Genomic DNA, 13,703 nt, shown 5'->3' on the forward strand with positions numbered 1-13,703 from the left:
AGGGTGTCAGACTGAACATGTCCAAAGTCTGTTTGATTTCTCGTCAAGGATTGCTGCAATCACATCCGACATGTCCCAAGCATCGAGAGGTTGATCATTGATGCATATCTTGCGCATTGAGAAATGGCTGTTTGTAACATTGGATCGATGTCCGGCTTCCTGGAGCCCAACAAAACCACATGTCCCAACTACAATACAATCCCACAAGCTCGTTGTTGACCTCCGCAACGACATGAAGTGTGATCACCGTGTCCCATTCTAACGGCCTGGGCAACATGATATTGGCGTCCCTCAGATCACGTTTTCCTCTCTTTCACTCCCCTCCCTGGTTCGCATCAGATGCTAGAATGCTCCTTCCACCATCCGCCGTGATCCTCCCTCGGATCTTGACCTTCGCATATCCGTCTTCCAGCGGTCTGAAGTTGAGACAGCCCCTGCTACCGTCGACATCGAAGTATGCCTTTGGGCAGAACACCAGAGCTTCTCCCCGACCCAATCTCACAATCGTCTTGAAGACTTTGTCATGGCTGTCGCTTCCACTCTTTGGCTGCGCCAAGGCCGCGAGGTGTCGCTCCAGCACCTTGTACCAGTCCGGAGACTGAAACTGGTGCACAATGGCCACGTTACAGAGGTCGAGCAGCTTAGGCGATATGGTCGGCTCCTGAGTCGCAATCACCACGCGCGTGGCGAGGTGTCGTTGCTGGCGGATGACCTGGACCAGATCCTCCGAGAACGCTTGCGCGGCTGGGGTTTCCGTCATGAACTTCAAGCATGTCAGTTATAATTTGCAGGAGAGATGGGGGACAGAAAACTGGGGAGCCACGCCTCACCTTGTGGGCTTCGTCTAGAGCGATAATCAAAGGGCTTCTGTCGCGACGGCCGAGGAAGATCTGCAGGAAGATAGAGAACAGCACACACGCGTCGGACTCGGTGATAAAGGAACAGCTGAGGTCGACGATCAAGATTGTTCGAGGCTTGAACTCGACCATTCCGGCTCGTTCCTTGATGGACTGCGGTGCGGTCTCTCTGAGAAACCATTCGGTCAAGCTATAGCGCATGTCGAGGAAGGTCATTTGCGCAGGCGTCAGACTTTCATTGAGGATCGCTTTCTTCATCGCTCTGTAGTTGACGCCCGTCGTGGTTCCCGTGAGCGAGAGCTGCTTGAGAACTTTGTTGACGATGGCCATGTATAACGGTGGGTTCTTGTCATCGGGGTCCACAGCCATGAGGGCCTTGAGGTTCGCGACGTTGAGCTGCTGCTCGCTGAACAGGAATGGGATGACCTCCGGCCTCGGGGCGCCTTTCGGCCAGTTCGGCAAATTGCGGTAGAGCTTCTGCATGGCCGGCAGGTTCGATGGCGACACAAGGACTTGCACTTTGATGGCCCGAGAGCTGAGATAGGCGGCTTCGCAGACCTGGGTGGCGCTGTGAGATGTGAACTTGTCATAGTGGAAGACCAAACCGGACATGGGTGTCGGGTTGCGGCCGATGGTGCTGTCACTGATGAGGGCGTTTTCGAGCAGACAGGACATGGTGTGGCTCTTGCCGGCGCCTTGCTGGCCGCAGATGAAGGTCGACCAGGGGTGTTGCATGTTGGCGTAGATCAGGTTATCCTGCAGCGACAGGTCCCGCGGCAACAACCTGGCATCATGCAATTTGTCGAACGCACCCGTCCGGAGTCCCAAGAGGCCGTATGCTGGGAGTTCCGGGACCTGGTCGCTCGTCGAAAACGACGCATTGAGGCGCTGCTTGACTTGGCTTGAGAACAGTGGCGCCGCCTCCAGATCGCGGGGGAAGATTGAAGATGGTCCATCATCGGTATCATTTACGCCATCGTCCGAAGCAAACAAGCTCAGGTGTCTGGCTGTCTCTTCGTCGAGACCGGACGGGCTGCTCGTCGGGCTGAGGATTATTGGCCCAGAGCCTGGAGAACTGCTTCCACTGTCCATGTCTGGCGGATGGATGAAATGTGAAGTTGCAGTTGTTGTTGCAAAGAGAAGGGAGGGTTGAAGACATAGATCATTTCCAACAATTTAAGCAGTGGGGGAGGAATATATCTCACTCCCTGATATTTCGATCTCTCACTCCCTGATATTTCGATCTCTCACTCCCCTCTATTGCTGAGGCGAAAGAAAGGAGCGGGAACGACGCAGGTTGAGCAAACAGAAACAACAAAAAACAACAAAAACAATATCACTCAAATCAAACATTGCTTTCAACAGCAAACCTTCTTTGTTCCGGTTCATTTTGAGTGGCTGCTGACAAGAGCAACAACGACGACAACACAGGAAACCTTGCGTAAAACCCTGTACACGGCATGCTGAATCTAGGGCAAGGGGGAAAACAAAAAAGGGAGAGTGGTAGGGAATTAGAAATAGCTGCTGTTTTTCCTCATAACGCGTATATACATACGCCCCCCCGGAGGCAATGCAATGGTGGAGGGGCGGTAGCTTGTTGAAAGGAACAGAAAAAGGAGAAGGGGGACAAGGGCTAGGTTGGATATGTACACACAGAAACACAAACATAAACAACACGTACACACATAAATCATGCCGCCCCAGGACGCAGCGTCAGCCTTCAATGGACTGCATAACGGCCCAGGTGAGCAGGGCGTAAGCTCAAACCCCAAGCTCAGCCCCAGTGCCTCACATTGCGCAGCTCAGCGTCAGTCACGCTCTGCTCAGATCCTTTCTTGCGCTGGTGGAGTTTGGAACGGGAGGCGGTGTTGTCTGCCTGCCTGCTTACCCGCCTCTCTGACACAAAGGAAACAGCATGCATCCAGCCGCTCCTTTCGCAGTAAAACGGTTGAGAAAACCCAGTTGATGGGACTCGTAATCTCTTTCATCATAACATCTTTATGTTCGATCTTTCCGACTTTCAACTTTCAACTTCATTCCAACTTCTAGCTCGGCAATCATGCCTCCCTGCCTTCCTGGTTGACCGACAAGCCCATAGACTACCGCTTTTTTGTCAATGTGCCAGCGACATACGGCAGGGCAGTCCACTCGAAATGGGTCTTCAGGTCGACGGCTTCCCAGGGGGCGGCGCTCTTCAACACGGCGGGCGTGTCGCGATCCATGTTGCAGCCGGCGAGGAAGAACGGCCAGCCGAGCAGGTGGTAGAGGAGCTGCATCGCGCGGCCCAGGATGCTGCCATTCTTAGTCCATGGATTCCGGATGTGCTCGACGATCATCAGCTCGCCGCCGGGCCGCAGCAGCGAGTACAGTTCGCTGGCGGTTTGTGCAAGGTTGGGGACCGAGCAGAGCACGCGGACGCAGACGATGGTGTCGAAGATGCCCTTAGCGGACGGCTTGACTCCTTCCTTTGCCAGCGCGGCGAGCACCTCGGCCTTGTCGGCCGTGCAGCTGAGGATGTGATATTTGTCGGTCAGCTTGGCTTCGTTGATCCGCTGCTGCAGCGGGACGTGGAGGCCTGGCGTCGGCTCCGCGCCATACACGGCGCTAATATTGGGGTTGTCGGAGAACAACGATACGTAGGACCCGGATCCGGGCCCGATGTCCAGAACCACCCCGTGAGCGCGGGACAGCAGCGGTGGGACTAGAGTCGCTGAGCCCTTTGGAGGGGGAGGCGGGTCGACCGGTTCTGGAGAATGGAATAATAAACACCTTGCACCGTCTTTTCCGTCTTCTTCTTTCTCCATTCCCCGAGCAAAATGTGATTGATCGGGGAGTGGGTACTAAACTTACCCGTGACTTTGGTCCAGAATTTGGAGAAAGCATCGTCCCGAACATTCTTGAAGTTGGACGCCGAGGGGAGATGAAGCTGGAGGACATAGAACTGAAACGCCGTAGTGACGAATGCTAGCAAATTTTTAATTTTATTTCGTCAGAGACCAGAACCCTCCGGTGATGAGTATTCTTGGCTTTGCAGAGGAATCAAGGGGCGGAAAGTGGTTATGTAGAACCTACCACAAGCGCTGGACCAGAGCAGGTAGCCCGGATCAAGCAGATTCAGCAGACGTTCTTGGAGAGGGGGCCACGGCATCTTGACGACAGCAGCTGTGTATGTGATAGCTTCAAACTGGAAGGGTTTACTTCAACCTGGCGAAATCGAAAGTTGATATTACAACCCACAAACTGGAGAGAGGGGGGGGAGGGAAAGGAGAAATGGAATTTATATTACATATTCTTCGGTCAGCTTGCCGAGGGCCAAGGGTCGACAAGGGTCTCAGCCTCACTAGCATCAGCCTCGCTGACTAACCAGCCTGAGCTCAGCCTTTCGGTGCTTGCCACCATTGCGGGGCGCGAGGCTGAACACTCCTTGACACTATAAAGGGGCTAGCAGTAATGCCTGTCCTTCCTAAGAGGATTGCACGCGATGCAGATATATCTCAGTCATGCCCGCCACTATAGGAATAGGTATGACTGCCTGAATGAGAATGTCTCGCCTCCTTGATCTGGCGAGGCCGGCTTCTTTCGGGGGCCCTTTCAGGGGCCAAAGGAGATAGAGGGGTAATGAATGACATTTTGTCTTGACCTTATCAAGCCACCCCGCACCAATGGCTCTCCCCAATTCCTCGTATCCCTCACGGATTACCAGACAGTACAGCAGCATTACTAACAAGTAGGGTGTACGAGCTTGACGACTGTTGCTGCCAATTGATCATTGACCTCGCCGACCCTGAGCGGCTTGTCTGTCTGCTAAAATACAATCGTTGTCTGCTCGCTGTATCCTCGCGCAAGATTTGTCTTCCGGAGCATCCCTTCTTCCCTCCCGCCACCAACCTCACACAGACGTCTGTCTTCCCTCAGAACGACTTGTCTATCCTACAGCCGTTGCTGCTGCTGTGGTAGGTGTAGAAGGGGAAACAAGGGGAGAAAGTGAAAGCCGGAAGGAGACAAGCAAAAACCGGTAGTGGGTTTCTTTTTCTTGGATAAGAAGCTATGGCACATTCTGGTTCAGTCGACGACCAGGACTCTCCTTCAGCAGCAGCGGCAGGAAGCTCGGTGAAGTCATGGCTTCAGAGACGGCGACGACACGTACATAGCCGTCTCTCTGCTTTTCACGCCAGCATACCATACGTGCGAAAGCTACCCCTGGCTGTCATCGTGATCGTCAGTTCGCTCATCCTGGTCAACCTCGTGGTGTGGGCGATATGTGGCCTGATTCTGTCTTCGCACACCCACCTCTTGTCCACCGCTGCCTTGGCCTACACGCTGGGCCTTCGACATGCCCTTGACGCCGACCACATTTCTGCCATTGACCTGATGACCCGCCGACTCATAGCCACGGGCCAGAGACCGGTGACAGTGGGCACCTTCTTCAGCCTGGGCCACAGCACCATCGTCGTCATCACGTCCATCGTGGTGGCAGCCACCGCGGCAGGCATCGCCGGGCGCTTCGACAGCTTCGGCACCGTTGGCGGCATCATCGGGACGTCTGTGTCGGCAGCATTCCTGATCCTCCTGGGCATCATGAACGCATACATTCTGTACAAGCTGGTCGTACAGATCAAGAAGGTCATCCGCATGCGGCCGGAGCAGGAGGCCGAGGAGGCCTGGAAGATCGAAGGGGGCGGCTGTCTCTTCCGGGTGCTGAAGAAGATGTTCAAGCTCATCGACCGTCCGTGGAAAATGTATCCCCTCGGAGTCCTTTTCGGCATGGGCTTTGACACGAGTTCCGAGATTGCACTCCTGGGGATAAGCAGCATTCAGGGGGCCAAAGGGACCAGCATCTGGCTTATCATGATCTTCCCCGTTTTGTTCACGGCTGGGATGTGTCTTGTTGACACGATCGACGGGGCGCTGATGATGAGTCTGTACGTTGCCCCGATGGGCATGGGCGGTGACGAGACGAGCAAGAAGGGCCACGCAGGCGAAGAGGCCCAGAACCACAGACCTGCCGAGCAAATCTTTACAACAACGGACGAGCCATTGATCCTGGTCGACGTTGAGCAATCGGCCATGCAACCCGCTCCGCCAGAGCAGCAGCAACAACAACAACAGCAGGAGCTGGCATCAGCAGGTCAACAGCCAACAGCAGCACGAGTAAAAGATCCCCTGACGTTTCTGTACTACTCGATCGTCTTGACGTCTCTGACCGTGCTCTGCGCCGTCATCATCGGCATGCTCCAGCTCCTCTCGCTGATCCTCAACGTCGCCTCCCCCAGGGGCCCGTTCTGGGACGGCGTCGCTAAGGCCGGCGATCTCTACGAGGTCATCGGCGGCGCCATCTGCGGCAGCTTCGTCGTCGTCGGCGGCATCAGCGTCCTGTGCTACAAGCCTTGGAGGAGGTGGGTGGATCGGGAGAGAGAGCGGTTGAGAGGTGCTGTCCCTGCTGTGCCCGCAAGAGGCGACTTCGACGCTGGCGATGAGGAAGGCATTGTCACGCGTGTCGAGGACTCGGCTCGTGGTCCTGCAGGAGGACGAGGAGGCGACGACCTAGAGCGAGGTGCAGTTTTCGTCCGCGAGGAGGAGCTGGTTTCTGTGGACGGCAAGGGCAAGACGATGCACACGCACAGGGAGAGGGTTGGGGGGCAAGCCCTTTGACAGTGCTCCTCCCGCCGCGCCTACGCGACCAAGCGGTAGTGGAGCAGGGCGTTGTGGTTGAGGGTGCCAACAAAGCACAACTACGAGGCTGAACTGTCCTCGTAGCAGCGTCTCACAAGGGAAAATTTTGGACGATGTTCTCATAAAACGCTGTGCAGAACTAGCACCCGACAGGTGGGAAAGAGGAAGGGCCCTCAATGCCAGAGCCAGGAGCAATCCAAGATTCGTGATTCATGTGAGGAATTAGGGGCAAGAGTTCTAAGGACACGGTTAGATGATACCACCTTCTTGTTCGGCTCTCGTTGTCATATGAAACAGGGCCCCGTATTCTATAAATTTCGCATATCCCAGACCTCCATACGTTCTTTCGATGCAGCCCGAAGCATGCGACAGTATCTCGTAACAAACAATTTGTGATGAAGAATAACGGGTCGGTGCATGCACGAAAGGAAGGGAACTTTTGCCTGGGTTCGTGAGACAGACTCAGCATGCTCAACCTCGAATGCATCGCCTTGCCTTCTAAGCCCTCGAGTACCACATCTCGACGGTATTTCTGCAAATAACTCGTGGATATTGGATGCCTTGTGAGGCTTCGCATCTCCTGATACTCAAAAGCCTGAAGATGCCGAAAGAGATACCTGGCTCATGCCGTTGGTCAAGGCACCATTGACTCTGTTTCCATTTGGCGCGTGAGCGCCATCACCATTGAGGGACTCGTTTCTTGTAGCCACGGCAGAGAAGACTTGCTCTAACATCCCGGCGCTCGCGGCCAGAAAACCCAAATAAGGTGGACTGGGCCGGAGCACCCGACTGAGGTACTCAGGATGGAATTGTACGCCCACAAAGAATGGATGTTCTTTCAACTCCATCACTTCCATGCGCTCTCCCTTGTCGTCTTTGCCAATGAATGTTAGGCCAGCGTCGGATAGGCGAGCGATGTATTCTGGGTTGACTTCGTAGCGGTGACGGTGCCGCTCATTAATGCTTGGTGTATTGTTGTACAGCTTCCGCAGCCGCGACCACTCGGTGTTTTCCTGGAAGATTGTGGGGCGGAGTCCTAATCGCATGTTGCCGCCCATGGTCGTCTTGTCGATTTCGGGCATGAAAATGACCACGGGATCAGGCGTCTGTGCGTCTAGTTCGACCGAATGAGCCATTTTCAGGCCGCACATGTTGCGGGCAAACTCAATGACAGCGACTTGCATGCCCAGACAGATTCCGAGATATGGCTTAGGTTTCGTTCGAGCCCAGTTTGCAGCTGCGATCATGCCTTCGGTACCGCGGTGTCCAAATCCGCCGGGGACGAGGACGCCGTCGGCTGTGCACAGATCGTGCCAGGCCTTGTGGTATTTCTCTGGATTTGAATCCAATGTCGATTTCTCGAGGTTGCTTGCGTCAATCCAAACAAGATTGAGTTTGCGCCGACAGGCCATAGCGCTATGCTCCAGAGCCTTGATGACGGAAAGATAAGAGTCGTGAAGATTCGTGTACTTACCGACCAAGGCAATGTTGACTTTCTCCGATTCCAGGAAGCGGTCTTGTGACGAGGTCAGCCGTTTCCACTCCTGCCAAATTTGCTGGCCTTTGATGACCAACGAAGGGGCAATGTTGTATGCGTCTAGACGAAAGAGCTCGCGGAGCTGGTTAGGGAGACCTTGTTCTTCTAGGAGAAGGGGTACATGGTATGTCGACTCGACATCGTGAACAGCTAGGACTTGCGAAGGCTCAACTTGGCAAAACATGGCGATCTTGTTCGTTGTGGCCTCAACCAGCTGTTCCTGGCAGCGGCATGCAATCTGGGGTATCGTTAGTCCCTGCTCACAAGAGGCCTAAAAAAGTATCTGGATTACCAAGTCAGGCGCCAGACCAGCTGAGCGTGCATCCCGTATGGCCTGCTGTGTAGGCTTCGTCTTCTGCTCACTGCCAATGACCGGCACCAACGAAACATGGATATGGATAAAGTTGTCGCGACCTGCTCTTCTCCGAAGCTGCCGCATGGCCTCAATGAAAGGTGCACTTTCAATGTCACCTACCGTCCCGCCAAGCTCGATTATGCAGACATCCGGCTCTTCCTTTGTGTCATCAACAGGAATTCTCGCAACTCTTTCGATCCAGTCTTGAATCGCATTGGTGATGTGAGGAACCACCTGGACGGTCTTGCCAAGATAGTCTCCTCTCCTCTCGCGTTCGATGACATGCTGGTACACTTTCCCCGTCGTGATGCTGTTCTCGAAAGTCAAAGTAACGTTCAGATACCGCTCGTAGTTTCCGAGATCAAGGTCGACTTCGCCGCCATCGTCCAGAACAAAACACTCGCCATGCCTGAAACATGATTAGACAGACATCTTTAGACGTAGCCAGAGTGTGCATACTCAGTCGGGGCCATGGTTCCTGCATCTACATTCAGGTACGGGTCAATCTTAATCGCCGTGACCTTCAAGCCCACAGTCTTGAGCAGAAGCCCTGTCGACGACGCAATTATACCCTTGCCAATCCCGCTGATCACTCCACCGCTCACTAGAACGTACTTCATCTTGAAAGAGGGAGCGGAGGAGGTGTGACGGGGGGCTACGAGGGAGAGGCCACGAGAGACGATAGTCGGCCGGTCGAGGATATAATTCCCGTTCGGGTCGAAAAGTACGTGCAGATCCCACAGAGTTGTTGGGACTGGTTTCGTGCTCGATGCCGAAGACAGTGATTTCAAGGGCAAATGTAGGTGTCCGTCGCTGGCTGCCGCCAGGCGGGAAGAAAGATAAAAGGAAAGTGAAAATGCAGGTTTGGTGGCTGCACAACCAAAAACTTGCCCCGGACCAGGATCCACAGGCACGTCAATGGCTTGGCGTTGTTGACAGCGACGCGTCCCACTTTACGCGCTCGTCCAGCGCCCAACAAACACATCACCACAAGGAGATGGAGGCAGAGACAGAGACACAGAGAAAGCACTGGTGGCACCGCCTTCAAGACCCTTGGGGTTCACCATCCCTCAACAGGTTGCAGCTGCAATATTTATACAATAGAATCACCCCGCATCAGCTCAGATGAATCGTAAGACCTCGCCGACCATCATCACCATCGTCATGGTCTATCCCTGAATTCGAGAAAATGTCCTTCCACAGCCAACAAAGATACACTACCTTGGCTTCCCAATCATTGTGCTTGGCTCTCGATAAACTCTAGCGCATTTTCCTTCGTTTCTTCTTTAATACTGCTCACGTTGTTGGCGAAACGCACCCCGAAACACTTGTCCGCCACTCTCAGCATTTCAGGTCTGAATGTCGTGCAGATGAACTGTCCTCCTAACGGCCTGTCGTCGCCATTCACGGGTTCGTCATCGCCTCGGTTGGCAAGCCACAAAAGGTGCTCGGCCACAGCGGCTCGGTATTGTGCGTCGAGGTTCGCATCAATCTCATCGAAGATGTAGAATGGTGCCGGGTCGGTTGCTTGGATGGCGAAGATAAGAGCAAGACTGCAAAGACCTAAACATCGGAGTTAGCCAAGAGCCATCTTCAGAAACTGTGGCATTCTCACTCTTCTGGCCACCACTCAACTGCTGAATGCGCTGTTGCTCGTCGTGTCTGCTGTTGAAGCTGACACTGATACCCACGCCGGTGTAATTCTCAACACCTTGTTTGGCGACAGGTTCAGCATCCGATTCTTCACCGTCATCCTCCGGTTGCCTCCCATCTGTTTTTCGTTGAATGATCAATCGGCCTCGACCGGCAGGGACAAGTCTCTGAAACACTTCTGCAAACGCCTTGCTAACCTGCTTGAAAGTGCGTTCAATGGCTTCGTCCTTCCTCTGGTCGAGAACTTGAATCAGGTTCTCGATGGCTGACTTCCCGGCTTCGAGTTCCCTCCGTCTTGTAGTGAGCTCTTCCCGCGCCCTCATCGATGATCGGTAATGTTCAAAGGCATGCTTGTTGACGGAGCTGTACTTTTTCAGAGCTTCTTTGACCTTGTGGAGCTTCTTGACTATGGCGTTGGAATCAACATTCTCATACTTCAGCCGCAAATCCTCATCGACCGCGCCGAGTTCGCGAATTTTCTCCACGGTTTCCTGCTTCGAGACCAGCAGAGCAGCCTTTTTCTGGACAGATTTTTCCAGACGCCGCTGGTGACGCTCAAGCGCCTTGGCCAACTCTTCTTGTTGCTCTCTGATCTTGTCCGCTTGAGACTCAAGCTTGGCGATTTGAGTCGCCGAAGTCTCTACCTTGTCCTCAAGATCATCAAGATATCGTTGAACAGAATCGAGTTCTTTGGTCAGACGTGCCAATTCCGTTTTCTTAGCGCGCAAATTAGAAGAGCTGCTGGCCTCATCATCCACATCGTCGGATTCTAGCGCTGCGAGCTGAGGTTTCAGGCTTAAGGTCAATCGAGCTTCTAAGTCAGCCTTTCTGGTCTCAATTTCCGTTCTAGACGTAGAGAGATCGTTGTATTCGCGCCTCAACTTCTGGATGCTGGCCGCAAGACTTTCTAGCTGCCGCTCTTCAGCTGTGCTCAGTGTCGTCTTAAAGTCCGAGCTCAACTCAGCTTGGTATGCATTTTGTTGATCGGTCAAGGCCTTGACATTTGTCGCTATCGCCACCTCCTGCTTCTTCTTCGCCTCAAGGTCATCTTTCTTGCGTTGGAGCGTCTCCATCTTGTTTCGGATCTCTTGTCTGATTAATATCTGGGCGCTCTCAGATTGGCTCTTTTGTTGCTCGAATTTCTGGACCTCGCTCATGGCCTTGGTGATCGTCTGGTCGATCTTTTCGATCTTCCTCTTGTTATCGTTGCTCTCCGTCTTGATTCTTTCGAATTTCTCGCGAGCTGTTATGACCGCCTTCGTAGCTTTGAGCCTGGAAGAGCGGATATCGTGGTGGCCACCGGTCAATGCACCTTTCTTGTCAGACTTGTCGCCCTCTGGTGTCACCGCTGTCAAGCCATGAGTTCGAGCATACTGTGCTGCGACGCTGAGGTTCTGTGCAATGATGGCTTTGCCAAATACTTGTTGGACGGCCTTCTCATATCTCGCGTCGTATTTCATGAGCGACATGAGCGGTCTCGCATCTTGCGCATTTGGGAAGTTTGCCGTTTGCGGCTTGAGACGATTCAACGGCATGAAAGTGATACGGCCGGCATGCTCCCTGTTTAAGATACTCATGATCGTGGAAGCTGTATCGTCACTGTCGACGACATAGTGGAAGAGAGAATTTCCAGCAACGACTTCCACAGCTGTGTGGTGTTGAGGAACATCAATCAGCTCGGCCAGCGGGCCGTAGCAACCTTCCAGTTTGTACTGCTCCTTAATCCGCCGAACAGCATCCAGACCTCGACTAGTGTTGCCATCCATCGTATGTGATTGATTGCGTTCAGCTTTTCTAACGTCATCTTGGGCCACCACGTATTCTGAGTCTAATTGCGCTTCTCTGCGCCATAACGTCCTTCGTTCGTCCATCAAGGCGTCTTTTCTGTCATTGGCGGCTTTGATGCTTTGATCAATGGAATCGTCGCGCTCGCCGACGCTTTTCTGAAGAGTTTCGATCTCCCGCTCGAGACTGGAAATCAACTTTTCGTCCTCTGCAATACCCTCGGCGGTCTGCATGCGGGTGGCCTTGAAACGGGATAGAGACTGGAATGTTTCGTCGATCTGCGTCTGAAGCCAGTCGTTTCGATCTTTCTTTGACTTGAATCGAGCTCCCCTCGCTTGTTTTGAATACAGTCGCTGCTGCATAGCGAACGCTTCCTCCAGGCGAGTTTTGACGGACTGTTCTTTTGCCCTCTCCGCCTCAAATTGTGGGATGACTTCCCGCAGCTCTTCCTCGATCTCCTTTATCTGCGCTCGAAGTTGTTTCAGCTCTCTGTCACGATTCACCTTGGCACGTTGAGCCGCGGCTTGGCCGTGGACGAGGTTCCTCCCCTCCAACTCCACTTGGGCTCGTGCTCTTGCCTTTTCACGCTTTTCTTCTTCGTACTGTCTTTTCTCAAGCCGTGCGGTGTAAATTTGACGGTTGAGCTCCTGAATTTGCTGAGAAATACTAGCCAGTTCATCCTCGCATTGAGAGTAGCGTTCACGATTCTCGTCGACATCGTCAATGCCGTCCACTCTTCGACCCTCCAACTCAGCCAAGGCCTTATTAATCTCCTCCTGCTCTCGATGGAACAGAGTGTATTCCAGGGCGCGCTTTTGGCGGTCTTTTTCTTGGTAATCTCGGAGTTCTGCTTGCTCCTCTTCCAGTTCCCTGAGGCGGTCTTCGATCTGCTCGAATGTTTGGTCAATAGTGGCTAGTTTGTTGCTTGTATCATTCATGATCTTCTGTGACTCTTCCTTTTTAACGACAAATTGCTGTGTACCTGCCACGCTCTTCAAGACATTCAGCCGCTCCGAGTCTTTCATGTTGGTCAGTCTGGTGATGCGACCTTGGGGGACGATGTAATATGGATTTGCGCGCGAGAATCCTGCATTTTCAAGTAGCTGCATGACATCTTGTTTCGTCGCAACCCTCCGATCAAGCGAATATTCATCTTTCTTGAGGCCGATCGTACGGCGTAGGATGAGCTCGTCGTTTCCGGTTGGGAATCGACCGTCCGAATTATCAAACACTATCTCCACGTAGGCGGACATGATTGCGGAGCCGGACCCTTCGTGGATGAGGGCCTGGCGCTCTTCTCGTCCCATCGTTGAATAAGCATCGGCAAGGACGAATCGGATGGCGGCAAAGAAGTTGCTCTTGCCCGAGCCATTGCGACCGACGATAACGTTGAGTTTTGGCGAGAATGGGTAGACAACTGTCTGATTCTTGTAGCTGCGGACGTGGATCAGGACTGGTTTCTAGGCCTGTGCGCCTGGCTAATTCTTACCTCTTGAAGCCTTGAATGGTTATCTGCTTGATATGCATGATGCACGGACGGGAATATCATCAAAGAAGGTGGTGTTGAACAGCGTGCGCCCAAGAGCGCGGGGGAGCTGAGAATTGCGAATGATTGTTGGATCACAACAAGGTGAGGCTCTGGTTGATGGACACGCGCACGCGGCACGCTCAATCAAAAAGTGGCGCTCAAATCCCATGTTGGCTAGTGCAATTGTTATGTAAGCGACTATTTCGTGCACTGCCATGTACCGAGCACGTGATGACCACACTGCCTTTTTCGGCAGTGCTAGAACTCCCTCGTCTTCCTCCTGCTTCACTCGTCATTCACAATTCCACAGTCAGA

General features: G+C 53.4%; 5 protein-coding genes across 5 annotated transcripts; 1 reads left to right on the forward strand and 4 right to left on the reverse strand.

The window, feature by feature from the left end:
• Positions 1–313: 313 nt before the first annotated feature.
• Positions 314–1,949, reverse strand: A1O5_07269 (uncharacterized protein; the record flags this gene model as incomplete). Its single annotated transcript, XM_007747858.1, has 2 exons — positions 314–763; positions 831–1,949. The coding sequence occupies 2 exons, from the start codon at positions 1,947–1,949 to the stop codon at positions 314–316; spliced, it is 1,569 nt and encodes a 522-aa protein (XP_007746048.1).
• A 1,007-nt stretch (positions 1,950–2,956) lies between these two features.
• Positions 2,957–4,005, reverse strand: A1O5_07270 (uncharacterized protein; the record flags this gene model as incomplete). The annotated part of the gene is made up of 3 exons (XM_007747859.1): positions 2,957–3,603; positions 3,708–3,821; positions 3,930–4,005. The coding sequence occupies 3 exons, from the start codon at positions 4,003–4,005 to the stop codon at positions 2,957–2,959; spliced, it is 837 nt and encodes a 278-aa protein (XP_007746049.1).
• Positions 4,006–4,904: 899 nt separating this feature from the next.
• Positions 4,905–6,509, forward strand: A1O5_07271 (high-affinity nickel-transporter; the record flags this gene model as incomplete). The annotated part of the gene is made up of 1 exon (XM_007747860.1): positions 4,905–6,509. The coding sequence occupies one exon, from the start codon at positions 4,905–4,907 to the stop codon at positions 6,507–6,509; it is 1,605 nt and encodes a 534-aa protein (XP_007746050.1).
• Positions 6,510–7,117: 608 nt separating this feature from the next.
• Positions 7,118–9,042, reverse strand: A1O5_07272 (CTP synthase; the record flags this gene model as incomplete). The annotated part of the gene is made up of 3 exons (XM_007747861.1): positions 7,118–8,305; positions 8,360–8,831; positions 8,882–9,042. 3 exons carry the CDS (start codon positions 9,040–9,042, stop codon positions 7,118–7,120), a joined length of 1,821 nt encoding a protein of 606 aa, XP_007746051.1.
• A 614-nt stretch (positions 9,043–9,656) lies between these two features.
• On the reverse strand, positions 9,657–13,387 carry A1O5_07273 (structural maintenance-chromosome 3 (chondroitin sulfate proteoglycan 6); the record flags this gene model as incomplete). The annotated part of the gene is made up of 3 exons (XM_007747862.1): positions 9,657–9,985; positions 10,038–13,294; positions 13,350–13,387. The coding sequence occupies 3 exons, from the start codon at positions 13,385–13,387 to the stop codon at positions 9,657–9,659; spliced, it is 3,624 nt and encodes a 1,207-aa protein (XP_007746052.1).
• Positions 13,388–13,703: the final 316 nt, after the last annotated feature.

Source organism: Cladophialophora psammophila (assembly GCF_000585535.1).
Source record: "Cladophialophora psammophila CBS 110553 chromosome Unknown aczJe-supercont1.11, whole genome shotgun sequence".
Classification (NCBI taxonomy): Eukaryota; Fungi; Ascomycota; class Eurotiomycetes; order Chaetothyriales; family Herpotrichiellaceae; genus Cladophialophora; species Cladophialophora psammophila.